At 39.0% G+C, this 15,541-nt stretch overlaps 1 protein-coding gene and 1 long non-coding RNA gene across 6 annotated transcripts; both read right to left on the bottom strand.

The window, feature by feature from the left end:
* Nucleotides 1-5,971: 5,971 nt before the first annotated feature.
* Nucleotides 5,972-8,852, bottom strand: LOC26533565 (uncharacterized). 5 transcript variants are annotated; one of them, XR_004469225.1, is made up of 5 exons: nt 8,512-8,852; nt 8,311-8,379; nt 8,133-8,256; nt 8,013-8,073; nt 5,972-6,128 (listed from the first exon to the last, which is right to left on the bottom strand). It is a non-coding gene; the product is annotated as an uncharacterized lncRNA (long non-coding RNA). The 5 variants fall into 5 exon arrangements; XR_004469224.1 differs by lacking the exon at nt 5,972-6,128 and having other exon boundaries at nt 7,727-8,073; nt 8,512-8,581; nt 8,640-8,852; XR_001451474.2 differs by lacking the exon at nt 5,972-6,128 and having other exon boundaries at nt 7,727-8,073.
* A 4,596-nt stretch (nt 8,853-13,448) lies between these two features.
* Nucleotides 13,449-14,573, bottom strand: LOC4816138 (uncharacterized). The gene has a single exon (XM_033380178.1). It carries the CDS (start codon nt 14,537-14,539, stop codon nt 13,523-13,525), a length of 1,017 nt encoding a protein of 338 aa, XP_033236069.1. The 5' UTR covers nt 14,540-14,573; the 3' UTR covers nt 13,449-13,522.
* Between the last annotated feature and the right edge of the window lie 968 nt (nt 14,574-15,541).

Here is a 15,541-nt window from a genome sequence, read left to right as displayed (position 1 = left end):
GCAAATTTCGTAACCAAAAAGATGTCGCTAACAGATGGCGTAGCTTTTCAAGTGTTGGAAAGGGATCACAACTGTGAGAGACGACATCTAGCGATGAAATGGGTCAATAGAGATGTAACAGTAAATTACTCGCAGCTGTGAAACTTGGCGCAAGTTTTGAAAATTTAACATTTCAACTTTTTCAGTGGGTCTAAGTCCTCAACGGTAGAGGTTTCAAGCTTTATTCAAACAAAAACCAATATGGATAGGGATATGGATGGAACCCAAATGGGCACGTGTAAGTTCGTCTAACTTCAACTTTAAAGAGCTTTTGAACTGGATATATTCATTTCTAACAAAAAATAATACGGTAATTTTGAAATTAAGCTTTTCCATTGCGAATTTCATTGTACGAATTTCTTTTGGGCTCAGCTCTTTGAGTCTGTAAGTATTTTTTTGGCTTCTCTTGCTTCACTACGATATTCTCCTTAATCTCTTGAAAACAAAATTTTGTTGAACTCAGTAGTTTAAGATTTTTAAATAATTTCTGCGTTTTATATACATTTCAGGAATATGTACATTTTATACGGATTGTTTGAGGATTGTTGAGTAATGGAATGAGACATAAAAAGTATACCAATATGCTTTCTGGTTTTTCTCTTTGATGCATTACTTTTACATCTTTATATTCATTTCCATTCTCCATACGAAACTCAAAAAATCTTCAAACTTCAAACCAAAACGACTCGCTGGATAGCCATTGAAAGCATTTACACATCGAAATATAATCCTTTGTTAATCCGATATAATATTTACAAAATGTTTTACAATTTAAACACCATAACTTCACTAGAAGTGCCCTCCTGATGCGGCTTAATCCTTGAATCCGTCGAATCGCTCAACCCTTAAAGCCCCCAGTGCCTGCCCTGCCCCAGGGGGTTATCCGACCTAGTAATTTTAATGCCACTTGCATGCCATCAATTAATCCCTGAAGTGTGTGCATAACACCACACGTGAGAGTGTGCGAGTGTGATACGTACTGTATAAGTATATATATTTACATATTCATGACCGATTTGTGCACTGCAGCAGAAAGCAGAAATATTAAATTAATACAAGAACACAAATTTATGTTTTTCAAATGAGAAAAAATATCCTTTGTTGTGGTAGGATGTTCTGAAAAGAAATTTCAATTGAATTTAGGTAAAACCTTGGCTATCTCTCTATTACCATTAACATGACAGACAGATTATCAGAATATCTTTGAATTTCCAGTTCTATCGGCACACTGTTGTATCCCTACAGCTCTCATTCAATATTTAATCATTCTCGTAAAATAATTTCTTTGAAAAATTTGTTGCTCTACAAATTTCTTTTGTACAAAATTTACCTATAAATAGTATATTAAAATGGAGTTTAGCACTCTGGATGATCTTACCGTTCATCTGGCAACTGGAGTCCTTCGCGTGTTGCAAGATTGTGGTCCTGCCACAAAAGAAGATATTGTTATGAAGCTGGGCAAAGAATGGAACATCCGATGGCGGGATTTCTCAGAACTACTTTTTGTCGTGGGTGGTGCCCTAGAATCAGGAATCGAAGCTGGGTTGATGATCGAGGATGACAAGCTGTATAAAGTGTGTGAGGGCTATGATTATCAACATATGAAAAAATTGATTGCGGCACCTCAATTAACCCCCATTCAATTGAATGAAATCCCGAAGATAACGGCATCAGGTTCAAAGGATCAGATGATGATCAATAAAGCACCACAGACAGCAGCCACCAAAATACGCAATTTTCTCGATACTTTTAAGAAGATCTGTCGAATTTTGTTTGATGAACTTCTGTGAAAATTAAGTGATTCTGTGTTCTTGGTATATGCTTTTCTTTGATTATTTATGTGATGAACTTCCTGCTTCCTGTCACTAATTTAGGGACTTTTGTTATGGTAAAACTCTTGTTCTACGATGCACATCGAAGCATCTGAATATGTGGCACACTCCGCTAATTTGGCTTTATATAATGCACAATGTTCAATGCTAAGACATACTGCGAGTGAGGGGGAGGGTCATACCGAGCTCTAGCTGTCAGATAAGTCAGAATGCCCATCCATACACCTGCCCCATCGTTTGTCTACTCAACACTCAACTCTTTTGAGAGTTAGAAATGCATGCATTTCGGGCAACAAACGAAGAACCAACCAAAGGGCGCTTCTGCATGCCGCGTACCTAAAAAACCAAGCTAACAACTGTTCACCTTTCGTTAAAATTCTTATTTTTTTAGCGTTTCTGACTCTGAGAACACTCCTTCATTGCCTCTCAAATCTCTATGGGTATTTTATAGGTGCACTTGCGTGCACTTGCAGTTTCTATATGTATGTTGCAGTTGCCGAGTTGCAACAAGAGAGCGCAAGAAACAGCAAGCGAATGGCACATTAACCCAGGCAGGAATCTGGCCAAGAAATATAGGCTGGGGGCCAAAGCAGTTAACTTTTTCCAACGTCCCCTTCCCCCTCCCCTGCGCACACATAACCCAAATACTTGAGCAAGACACGCACCCCACATCTGGAGCTTTTCTGGGCTACTAAATAACTATTTCGTTTAATAATTTCCATTAAAAAAAAATATAAGAAAAAGCAGCACTTGACAGCAGAAAAGGGAAAATGGTAGGAGAATGCAGGAGGCGTCGCTCCTCCAACGACGACGACGGATATAGCAACGGAAGTGAAAGCAGGGCAAATGTCGACGGGTCGCAACGACAAGGACATTGAGTGCACAGCAAACCAAACACTGAGAGAAACGAATGACAACTAAGTAAAAACAATTTTTGTTGTAATGGAAATATCATTCTTCAAAAAAATAGCTCTACAGAACTATCTTTTATTTCAAAGTCGTTATTCTTTCCTGCAGAATCAATCTTTAACAAACATTTAATTTTCCATTTCATTTTAGCACCGTTTTCTGAAAGATTTACACTGCAAATATACCCCCGTAACGTACTCTCTTTTTTCTCCCAGTGCATCCCATGCATGGGCCACCACTCTGCATCACGGATATCCCTGGTGCATGGAGACTGGTGTTGGCACTGCTTCTGCTGCTGTGGGGGTTAATCTGCTTCAATTAAGATTCATTTATTTGAATTTAATTGTGTTTCCGACGGTGGAAAATCCGTGTCCCCACCATTCGCCCTGGGGCTGTCTCTAGCAGGGTTTCTTCTGTGCCTCTGCTTCTGCCGTTTGGTTTACTCTGATTGCATATGAGCTTTACTCGACAGGACTCGACAATGCCTAGACGATGCCTGTGCCCCTGTCTATCTCTTTTTCATAGTTAATATGGTGCTACAGACTCAGTGTGTCTGAGGGTGTTCCTTCGCGAACGAGGTATAGTCGAAGCACCTAACGTCCTGTCCTCAATTTTGTCCATTTCAGAGTGGTCCTAAAATGTATAGATCTTTTTTGTAACAGAATAGATCTATACATGTATTAGATAGACTGGGTGTGCATGAGGTAATACATTTTATAAGGGCATTTTTCTATATAGATCGTACTAAACATTAAAATTATTCATCAAAAAAGTCCTCTAAGAGTGGTTGTTGGCTCCCGAGGGTTTCAATATATTCAAAGAAATTCTCTTTACTACTTAACTATCATTCCGATATGTCTGTTACTATATCGTGGTTTCTAAACGCTTTGTAGATGTTCTTCCCTTCTCGTTTTAGTAAACAGTGGATGCAGACATGTAGGGGTATTAGCTTACTAAAAGGTAGAGTTGAATAATCTTGACCTGATCGCAGCGTTTTTTCCTTAGTTTTCCCCAGTTTCGCTTTTAAGTATTTATCATATTTTAGGCGCCACCCTAAAGGACAGCCAGCCCATTCTCTGGAGAGAAATCTGTGCCCTGTAAAAGGGTGCCACCTACCCCTGTAATCTCCTCTCAGCCCTAACTCCTATCCACTCCACTCCCCCCCCACCATGTCTCTTGTGTCATTTTCCAAGCGCTTAAATCTCGGCGTGTCCCTGTAAAACTGAGGCACGTGCATGGCTATATATACATTTATATATCCTTGTTTGTGTGCGTGTGTACTAGTATTAGCCTTGTAAGTATTCGTGGTTGTTAGTGTATGCTCTTCCTCTTTTTTTTCCTCTGTCGTGCTTATTCGGGCGTTCATTTGTCTGTTGGACTTTCAGACCACTCCACACTTCTCTTCAGCCTTTCCTGCTCCTGCTTCCTTCCAGCATAATTACATGGATGTGAGAGCTTTAAACTGTATGTGTTTGTGCCTGTGTGACTTTATTTCTGTTCTACTCTAAAAAAGAGAAGAACTCTTTTCACTATCACTTTCATGCACGACAGCACCCCAAAAGGGTCGGGTGGGGAGGGGCGGCGGCGAAGACAAAGTGTTTATGACGGCCCCTTCTTCATTAGGAACTGAAGGGAATGTACGTGTCCTGCCTTCCCTCCTCCGGCATGCGTCCATGCAAATGTATTCGTGTTATACAGAACACAGCAGTCATCTGGCAGGACTACATTTTGGGAGGCGAACAATCGCTTTTTTCCCCCAGTTTTCGGTTTTATTATTTTCCACTGCGTATACGTGATGCGTGTGAGAACTAAAGTGAGTTCAAATAGTTTTCGGCTTGCTTTTTTCAGATCAGATCATGATGTGAGCTCTTTATTTTTTTACTTTTTTTGCACTTACTCCTAATTTTCCCATTCCTGTAACCCACTGTTGCATCTCTTTCTGTCGAATTTGCACTCTTTTTTTTTCATTGCATTAGAAAACCCCCCCATTTAAGTTGTTTCTGATTTTGTGGTGTTGCGTTGTGGCATTTGGCTGCCAGCGAAATAAACTATTACGCGTAATTAGGCAACGACGATGACTGTCTTCTGTGGCCTTCTGTGTGGTTCGGGGCTAGGTTTTGTATTAGCGGAAAATTGAATGGAACGATTTGCCTAAGGCAGGGATTGGGATTCCGATTGGGCATGAAAGGACGAAGGACGGAAAGCAGTTGCAAAGCTCAAAGAGCTTCGTTTTGTACTTTTCTTGTGATTAAAATTGTGACCTATTAACCTGAACTTCTCTCTTTCCCGCTTTTGGCCCCTTTCTGTTCTTTGTGGTCTCAACTTTTGTCCTCTTTCTGGGAAAATGAATCAGAAGCTGTAGCTTTTGAAATGCAATTACATTCGCATCTTCTGTGCCCTGAAATCCTTTCCAAAGTTGCATCCCAGACTCTTCTGGGGTTTTGTAATCCAAAATGAGAGACACTCCAAAAAGCATTTTAAGCAGAGGATTTATACAAAATGTATGATGCACATAAGAACACCAACTCATGTAGGATGCACAAGGATGCACACAAATGAAGACATTATTCAAGTCAAGGATCGTTGTCACACTTTCAGACTCATTTCTGTTTGTCTTATGCTGTGTTTTCCGGCTTAATTTGCACAACTTACTAAAAGGGAAACTAAATACGAGTTACTTTCATTCACAGAAATCCTGGGACAAATTGTTAAAGCAACCGCATAGGGAAACCATATACAGAGCTGTCTTTACATGGATGTATATATATGTGTTCCGATGTGTGCTCCAAAGAGTGTGGGAACATTACACGCAAGTCAAATAAAATTTTGCGCTATATTCACGGAACATTCATGAACATGCATGCTTTCGCTTCTCTGGCACTCACTCTCTGGCACAAAATGGCACGCGCGCATAAAAAGCATCTTTAAAATGCTCTCGGAAATTGTTGCATGTGACATTTCAATGTTCCAGCACCAGCAACAGGGGAACAGGCCGGATCCAACAGCTTGTGCAACGCGTTAGGTTAAGGAAAATATTGATTGGCAATGGAAATGGAAATTCGTATATTGCATATAAAGGAAGTAGACTTTAAGTCCTTGAAAATTTGCTTTACATTTGGTGTAAGAGTAAAACTGTTGGTAAAACTCTTTCTTTGGATTGATTTGAGCCATTGGAATGCATTATAGTTTCTCCATTCCTAACTCTCCATCCAAACAGTATAAAATAAAAAGCTCATTGCTCTAGCACTAATATCATTCGAAAGCCAGGTGTTCAAACAGCCAAACAGCACGTGCGCTGGAACTGAATTCTGGCTGTATGTACTATTGCTCCGATGGTATGCTGGAAAGCTAAAAAGACAGTGTTAGACGGTGGGAAAAAATTTATTCGGAGATACAAAATATAATTAAAATTGATATCAATATTAAAAGTTGGTCAAATGGCAATATGGTGGAAAAACAGTGTGAGAAATAAGTATTGAATGGTGCATGAAAACAGGGCCTTTTTTGGGTTTTTCAGTGTATCGAACACTTCGGTTTTGTGGAATTGAGTTTATGTTTTCCTCAGTTACACTGGCGACTGCTGCTTTCAGCTGTGTGCAGGCTTTGGCATTTCCCTTTGTGCATGAGTGTGTGTATGTGTCAGTGTGAATGGCAGAGTGTGTGTATTCACGTGCGGTTTTTACAGTTGACACACTAACACAAACATGAGAAAGGCACACACAGACGACGCTGGCAGCGTCACGCAAACACACATTTCATTTACGTTGAATTTTCCACACAGCTATCCTGGATCCTGACTCCTAGCTACCTCGAAGACTGCTCGCTTGCCCCTGGTACTCGTAGGTTCCGTTCCTTTCCTTTCCTTTCCTTCTTCTATTCCTTTACCCCCCCTCTTTCCTGCTCGCCAGAGCGGTGTCTGCTTCAAAACTGTTTTCTGCTTTTCTGCGGCTTTCCAAAATACCTTGCCTTGCATCAATGTTGTGCAAACTATAAAAAACCCACAGATTTCCCCACTTTACATTGTTGTTGTTGCTTCGATTCTCGCGGCGAGCCCGCCTGTTCACTTAAGCATAAAATTTCGTTTAGTTTTTCGAAACTGCACATAAAAATGGCATAAAAGCGTGCCCACAAAAAATCCTGGCAACAGCAGCCAGAAAAAAATGTGTCACATGTGAAATTTGCCAAAGAAAATATTGAAAATTGTAAATTGTTGTTTATTTTATTGTTTGTGTGTTGTGGGTATGGAATGGACATATAAATGGGATTGGCTTCATAAACTGTATAAGCTGTAGTGTTGTTTGGCTTGTTATGGAGAGAGAGAAACAGAGTTTATCCGGAGTAAATATCCTTAAATATTCCTACAACGGGGATTTGTAGTGTTATCTGTTTGGTGGTATGTTCATTGGAGATATGGGTAATAATTGATAAAGGATTCCCCCAGCGATGGATAAATTCTGCATTTTTTCGTGTAAACTGTACAGATAATTTGGGTACATTCTATTCTGGTTATAATTTCTTGGTTTTTACTGCAGTTCAGGTGCCATTTTCCACTCCAAACTTTAAATTCATTCTCCACATTTTGTTTACGTATCAAAACCCCCTTCGGGTTTGCCCAAAACACATGTGCCACACACTTACTATGTGGCACCCTGACAGATTTCCACTCAACTCTGGTCTAAAATTTCATCTTCCCATCCAACAAAAAACAGCACGTTTTTTATGGTGCGCTTTTTGGCTGTCACAATTTTTTGGAAAATGCATTTTTGTAGCCTAGTTTTATGGGGCAGGCCGAGCCTTTTAGGATTCTTATTCTCCCTTCTGTTTGTGGATGGATTTCCTTTTGGTTTTTCGTCTATTTTGAAAGCATTTTTTTTTTACTATTTGTAGGCTATTTTTATAGCCGCAGCTTCAGTTTATTTCTGTACATAGTATATCTATAGAAATAGTAAAAAACATATATATGTATATGGTGTTCCACTGCGGGGCTTATTTGTCTGTGGCTGTAGCCCAATTGATTGAGCGCGTCTATTTGTACTTCTCTGACTGGGTTATATTTTTTTTAATTAAATTTGAGCGGATTTTAAAAGTCAGTCGGTGTGTTGTGTTGTTCTCTCTTTAGGGGAAATAGTTTTCCCTATTTTCCTTTTTTCATATCCCCCCATGGGCTTTGATTTAATTAAATTATGCGGAGCAGAAAAACGAGGTCGCTTAACATATTTTTGTGGGACTTACTTTAAATTTGAGTGCAGTGGATAAATGTTTTCACAAGCATTGTTTTGCCAATCTGGGTTTCCTTTTAGTTTAAATGAAAATTCGAATAAAATGGTAAGTAAAGTATTTGATTTCTTTTACCTTAAGCTCGAAAATCCACAATAATTATGCAGTATCCTTTAATTTTCCACTTCAATTGAGAACCTATCAGAAATCTGCTCTTTCTTCAATTTAAACCAAGAGCAAAAGCAGGAAAAAAGGAAACCTATAAATATATAATTACATTAGTTGAAATTATAAAACAATTGAATTATCTTACATTCATGCGGTAATCGAATTGGCCTTATGGCCAAAAAGCCAACTTCTAATTAGAATCGGTGTTACGGGGCTGAAAGAGAATGTACGAGGAGGGGTGATTCATTATATATTAAATTTTCATTTTCCCTGTCTCGTTAATGTTTCAATGAAAATTTTGCCAATTTTCCTTCAATTAATATGCAATTAGCAGCAGTTCGATTACCATTCATTGGAGGCTGTCCCTGCATTTCTCGGTTAGCGAAGTATTTGTGCATTTTTGATGCAGAGTTTGGCTTTGAATTAGAATTACAGAAACACAAAAGGTTCAAGGGACATAATAGGTGTACGTACTCATACGGTTATTGGGTGTTGATTAGTTTTTGATGGGCGTTAAAGATGAAATTTACTTATTAGCTTAGATATGTCCATATATGTACATATTCCATAATGGGACAAATAAACCAAATTTAATATGAAAACAACTTGTGATTTGTTTCTATGGATTTCAACAATTCTTGTCCCCTGATCAATTCCTTTTCTATTATTAATTTAAAAATGTGAATGTAAATGTAATGTAAAAACAAATGGTACCTACGTCACATTGTGTCTACATCAAACATTACTTGTCTTTAGCTCAAACAAAAAGCTTTTTTCCGCAGAAATTATGGCACTCAAGAGGCCATACAAAATGACTAAGCACCTGTGTAGACTTTTGCAGATTTCCAAAGCTTCCGTTCAAAGTATTACAGTGTTATACCTTTTTCTAAAATATTTGTTATGCCAAAAGCTTTATATTTCTAAAAGCTTTTTAGGAAATTTTACTGTTATATGCGTTGGTATTTATATGTTATTTGTCACACACATGTTAATTGTTATATAATGTAAAAGTAGAACAGTAGAACATTAGCCAAATATGATTAACTAACTGCAAGGCTTTGCCTAATATGTTATATATTTGCTATATGCATTTCTGTTTAAAAAATTTAAATTCTTATACAATTTAACATATTTCTAATAGATTCTTAAAATTAACCAACAAAATTATCGTACAACACTGAGAGATACTGAGAAATTTCTATTACATAAATGTAATTTATGTATATTGTGAACTAAAACTGTTCTACGTTAACTTATGTATACTAGTCTAAATACATATGTGCATAATTATTTATCCTTAAACCAAGATAAAAACCTTAAATGTTTATGTTACACATGCTGTTATAAATTATAAATTCTGCTATATTTCTAGGATTATAGCTGGAAAGTAGTTGTCATACTACCAGCTGTATTTTGGTACGGGAAAATAAAGGTTTTTCCCCACATACGCATTGATCTGATTGGTTGAGGGGCTAAAAACCAAACTTCAGGTCATATTTTCTTCCCATTGACCGTTAAATGAAGTAGTGCTATAACTAATGTTATCTGACTGCAAAGCCCGTATTCCTGCCTGACATTATTTAAATTTGTATTTGTTTTTGTATTTGAATTCGGATACCAATAAAAAAAATAATTAATATAAATAATATTATTTAAGATTATAATTGTCGGGTTTCCCTGCCCAATAGTAGTAAAATAATTCATTATATATAGCAAGTATAGCAATAGCAAGTGATGCAAAGTAATGTAAATCCACTATTTGTACAGCCCACTGCACCACATTATTCGGCCGTCCTTTCGGCTCTCTATCCAACTTCTTCGTTTCTACAGCTATAGCATCTATCGGTTCTCTCGCGATCTATATCTTTATATATCGCTCGTACTAGGCTTAGAAGCAATCCAGCTGTTCTAACGCTCTCCTTCTAGCGCTCGCTCGCCAGTCCTGAGCTGATCTTTGTAGCCATCAGAATCATTGCTCATATGTCGTTCACACTCGCACCAACATACATACTTTCACTTTCGTATACCAATAAATTGCATACGGATACGTTGGTTTACATATAACATTTAATAATATTATAATAATATTTTAAAAATTATCGTGTCGGTCATTTAAATCTGTGATACAAATGTATCTGTGAAAATCGAATTTTAAATATTTTATTTCCTATTAATTAATTATTGAATAATCGCGAGAATTCTCGGTCTTTCTACGTTGCCTGTATAGTAAAGGGAACTTGTGACTTGTTTGACTTGATTCAATATTGAATCAATTGTCGTCGTCTGGAAAATCAGTAAACACATTTCATAATCAGTAGAATAGAAAGATATGAAGCTGGAGTTGTGTGTATAATGCAACAGCACACGTGCGTACAATAAATTTCATTTTCAAATATTAAAAAACAAATAATTAAAAAAGGCAGATTAAAAGATCTTTCAGATAAGGTCTCATCAAAACTATGTCTTACTTCTAAAATATGGTTTAGGAATTGTCGTCCAATATTGAATTAAAGCTGAGACATATTATGTAATTGTGCAAGAAATTATAAATGCATTAACGTACTTGACCAATCTTTAACATTACTTTAGACTTTACACTGAAAATTCTGCCAAGAAGAATATATTGTTTAATATGGCAGCTTCTCAAAACTCTCCTCCATGTTTATACAACTGCTTGGAAATTAAGCACATAGGTTGTTTTTTAGTCTTAAAGATAAAGATCCTCAAAAATATTGGAAACAGTAGGTATAGAAGTGCTCATTCAAAAGGCGCTGCCGCCAACACACACACACATATACTAGTATGTACTATGATTCCAAATAGCTTCCAGTCAGGTTTAAGCGACGACGAAGCCAAAAAGATACCGGAAATCTAACAGGAAACAAAATGACTTAATGGTCAGAATTGGCGCAATGGCCGAGCTGACTACTGACTACTGACTCCGACTATCGACCACCATCGCATTCCCACTGCTGACTCCTGTTTCAATGGCGTTACTGAAATTGCACTTAAACAGAGGATGCACGTTGCGCTTGGGTCAGCGCAAAAATGGCACATTTCGTGTCCAGTGGCAAGGTGGCTGAATGACATCATAATTGCAATGGAATTGAATGCGTAAGCAGACCACAAAAAAATGTGTGGATCCATTGATGAAGTTAATCGGTAGCTGAAACTACCATACAAAACGATCGTATTCTTACGTTTAACTGGAGGTGTGAAACTTGCCTTTTATTCAGCCATGTGACTGTATGTAAGTATAATCTTTTATAATTGTTAACAGAATTAAATTTGAGACACTTTTTTGCCGTTCGTTGTTGTATTATTGGAATTGTATTCCATCATTGTATTGCTAATTTGAATACAAAATTATCCTCAAAATTCATATTATAGTTAATGTGCGCAGCATTTTTAGGTTTATCTAAATAGAAATACCGTCCATGGCATTAACGGAAGTTATTTAAATGAAATATTTAATTATTTAAATGAACCGTGAACAATGTAACAAATTTGAAAAGCAACGAAGGTATTTTCAGGTATTCCAGGAAAAATGGAAAAATGCAATAAAATCGTTATATATATGTGAAACTTCGTTATACGGAAGCTCGTAATAGTAGTAAAAATGTAAAAATTCGTTCGTCACAGTTTTTTTTTTTTATTTATTTAACTTCTTTATTCCACACTAATCTTATCTAAATAGAAATACCGTCCGTGGCATTGACGGAACTTATTTAAATGAGCCGTGAACAATGTAACAGTATATATTTGAAAAACAACGAAGGTATTCCAATTATTCAATCGCTCAAAAATGAAGTGGATGTTACTGCAACTTCTCGTCTTTGCTTTTCTGGTGCTGGCCCAAACCATAGATCAGAAGGAAATGGACCCAAAAACTATTTTTCCTACTAATGGGCGTTGCCCGCCTGGTAAAGTACTTACGGCCAATAACCGTTGCCGAAAACGAGCCCGTACAGAAGACGATAGCAAATAGAACATGATTAGTTCTGACACAACATAATGTCGTCGTAGAGTACATCGGCGCGTAACCTTTGGTTTTTATACCCGATACTCAAAATGAGTATTGGGGTATATTAGATTTGTGGTAAAAGTGGATGTGTGTAACGTCCAGAAGGAATCGTTTCCGACCCTATAAAGTATATATATTCTTGATCAGCATCAATAGCCGAGTCGATTGAGCCCTGTCTGTCTGTCCGTCCGTCCGTCTGTCCGTCTGTCCGTCCCCTTCAGCGCCTAATGCTCAAAGACTATAAGAGCTAGAGCAACGATGTTTTGGATCCAGACTTCTGTGATATGTCACTGCTCCAAAAATATTTCAAAACTTTGCCCCGCCCACTTCCGCCCCCACAAAGGGCGAAAATCTGTGGCATTCACAATTTTAAAGATACGAGAAAACCAAAAACCAAACCAGAATCGTAGAGAATGACCATATCTTTTAGACTGCGGAATCTGAATTGGATCGTATTATTATTATAGCCAGCATCAAGAAAACAATTTCATTTTTTCTCGCCCTGTCTCTCTCTAACACACACGTAGCATAGGCGGCTTTGCTTAGAGTAAAACATTAGCGCCTAGATCTCAGAGACTATAAAAGCTAGATCAACCAAATTTGGTATCCACACTCCTAATATATCGGACCGAGACGAGTTTGTTTCAAAATTTCGCCACACCCCCTTCCGCCCCCGCAAAGGATGCAAATCTGGGGATATTCACAAATCTCAGAGACTATTAAAGCTAGAGTAACCAAATTTAGTATCCGTACTCCTGTTAGATGTCACTATAAAACGTATATCTCAAAATTTCGCCCCACCCCCTTCCGCCCCCACAAAAGACGAAAATCTGTTGCATCCACAATATTGCAGATTTGAGAAAACTAAAAACGCAGAATCATAGATAATGACCATATCTATCAGATTGCTGAATCTGGATCAGATCAGATAATTTTTGTAGCCAAAAGGAACAAATCAATTTGCAGTGGCTACGCAGCGCCCGACGTCACGCTCAGACTGATTTTCTGTCTCTCTCGCACGCACTCTTTGTCGTGTCGTTTTATATTAGCGGCGTCTGCCGGAGGAGAGCCATACTGACTTAGTATCGGGTATAACCGTAGAGTTGCGGTGTCCGCAGCAACTCACAACGTTCCCCCTCGTTTATAAGTGTTTACTGTATTTCCGAATAGTTTGTTGTGTCACAACATTTCAGGATCATGTTTAATCCAAAAGAGCAATGCAATGATTCAATAGAATTCCAATAAAATCAAAATTGTCGTTTGTTGCATTGAAAGTGTTTTTTTTAAATTTTTTGCTGCACTATACCCCACACCTACTTATATTGACACGTAGTTATGATGTGCTATATACTTCGGTGGTAGAGTCCTCTCCAGTGGTGGAATTCTCATCCTGATAACGCTCAATGATCTCCTCCAGCTGGCGCTCCACATTAGGCTTCTCAAGCTCATAATCTGCCAGGGTTTGGCCTACACAGCTAGCGGCATCGAGACCTACGGCTAGTAGTTGCAGACCCTGGAACTTTAGGCTGATTAGCTCGCCGGGTGCATCCTGCAGCTGGGCGACGGCCTCATTGATGCCCCTGCGGCATGAGATGGGTCCGGAAGTGCGCTTCAGGCAGTTATCGATTTTTCCGATCAGATCGTTGGTGGCGGTGTGGAAAATGGAGATGGTTTCGTGGACTTTCTGCTCGTACTGTCCTTGGCGAACCTGCAACTCCTCCAGGCAGCTGTGAAGATAGGCCGAATAGCGGTTCTGCAGCTCGTCGATGATGGCCTCGGCGTCGGCGCTGCCAGCACCGTCGGTCTTCTCATCGACGCGCTCCAGCTGGTCGGCTGCCCAGTCATTCCACTGCTCCTTGATTTCCCCGGCATACTCTTGCCTCTGCTCTTCCAGCTGCTCGCTAATATCGGCCAGTGAGGCCTCCAGGTCCACTGTCGTGGAATTGATTATTTCCAGAGCGTTCAGGGCTTTTTGCAGGGCGTTGCGCCTAACTCGGTCGGTCCCCTTCAGGTTGGCACCACGTAGAATCTGTAGTACGGACTGCACCAAAGAAGAGAACTCTGAGAGTGATTGAGCGGCAGCCTTGTGGAGGGCATGGGCGATCTGTTCCCCAAAATTGGCTGCATCCTGGGCGAACTGAGAGGTGGAGTTCTTCAGGCTGTCCAGGAAGTCCTCAGCTATGGCCGTTCCGTTCTTCCCGGCACCAACGATACCGTCGATGATATTCTGGCCGGCCTCCCCCAGTCCGTTCCACAATCCCTCAAGGAGTTGTGGCTCCGGCTTGGCCAGAACACATCCGGTGCTGATGGTTAGGGCGAGCAGGAGTAGCGTTGGCTTGGTCAAGTGCATCTTCTCGATCGACTGTAAGCCAAATTAAACTCTCCCTCCAGCAGTTATCCGACATTTTATACCATTTCTGGGAGCTTGGTCAATAGGATTGCCGTCTACTATTTCAATATTTAATCAAAGCTTAAATCTATTTAATTAGTTAATATTTGAGCAGCTGTTTGGCCATGTTGACGTATTGGAGTGGAACTCGGGAAAGTGCGGGTTGGCTAAAAAAACAACAGAAATATATCATATCCGATATATATATATATGAATGTTTACAAATATGTAAATATGTCGATGAGCTTGAAGTAATTTGAATGCAATCAAATTAAAGAAGTTTTGGACTAAACAGAAAAGAGGAACCACACTATGAGATAATTCCACTTTATGCTTTGGGACACAATTGCTAGAACCGATAATTTTTATTTTTTTTTATCTACAAGACTTGTATTGACCAGGTTCAATTGAAATAACTTTGTTTTTCAAGACGTTGAAAAAATTGAATTTGTCGATAGCGCGAATTCCGAGCTGACCGACTGCTTTGATGCGGGTTCAGCACACATTCCTTTATGTATGAACACACCCATACATCCGTTGACAAAGGCAAAGGTTAAACTTTGCTTTAATTTTGAAATTTATATGCCTGCAAAACAAAGGAATGACGCGGGGCGACCGTCAACGTCATGTTTACGCTCGGGTTATACCCTTTTGTTCTGAACTTTCTGCATAACTAACCCATAAGAGAGAGAGAGAGGGACACAGAGAGAGAGGATGGTGTACTTTTTGGGGGGAGGTGGAGTAGGTCAGGTATAATGATTGTCTGCTTTCATTATGACTTTAATTGTCGCTTGACAAACGTCGACATACACAGACGAAGAATGTTTAAGAGAAAGAGATAGAGAGAGCAAGAGAGAGGGAGAGGGAGAGGGGAAGGTGGCAAGGCCTTGAGCGACATACAGCGTATACATTCGTTTTATTAGTCTGCTGTTAGTTTTGTTTAATTATGCCGTCATTAACTTT

This window comes from Drosophila pseudoobscura, chromosome 4 (assembly GCF_009870125.1).
Source record: "Drosophila pseudoobscura strain MV-25-SWS-2005 chromosome 4, UCI_Dpse_MV25, whole genome shotgun sequence".
In the NCBI taxonomy this organism is placed as follows: domain Eukaryota; kingdom Metazoa; phylum Arthropoda; class Insecta; order Diptera; family Drosophilidae; genus Drosophila; species Drosophila pseudoobscura.
Note: the sequence above shows the minus strand (reverse complement) of the source record. Positions and strands in the feature narration are given on the sequence as shown.

Excerpts from the sequence above, each read along its gene's own strand:
- LOC4816138 (XM_033380178.1), bottom strand. The coding sequence starts at position 14,539 with ATGCACTTGACCAAGCCAACGCTACTCCTGCTCGCCCTAACCATCAGC.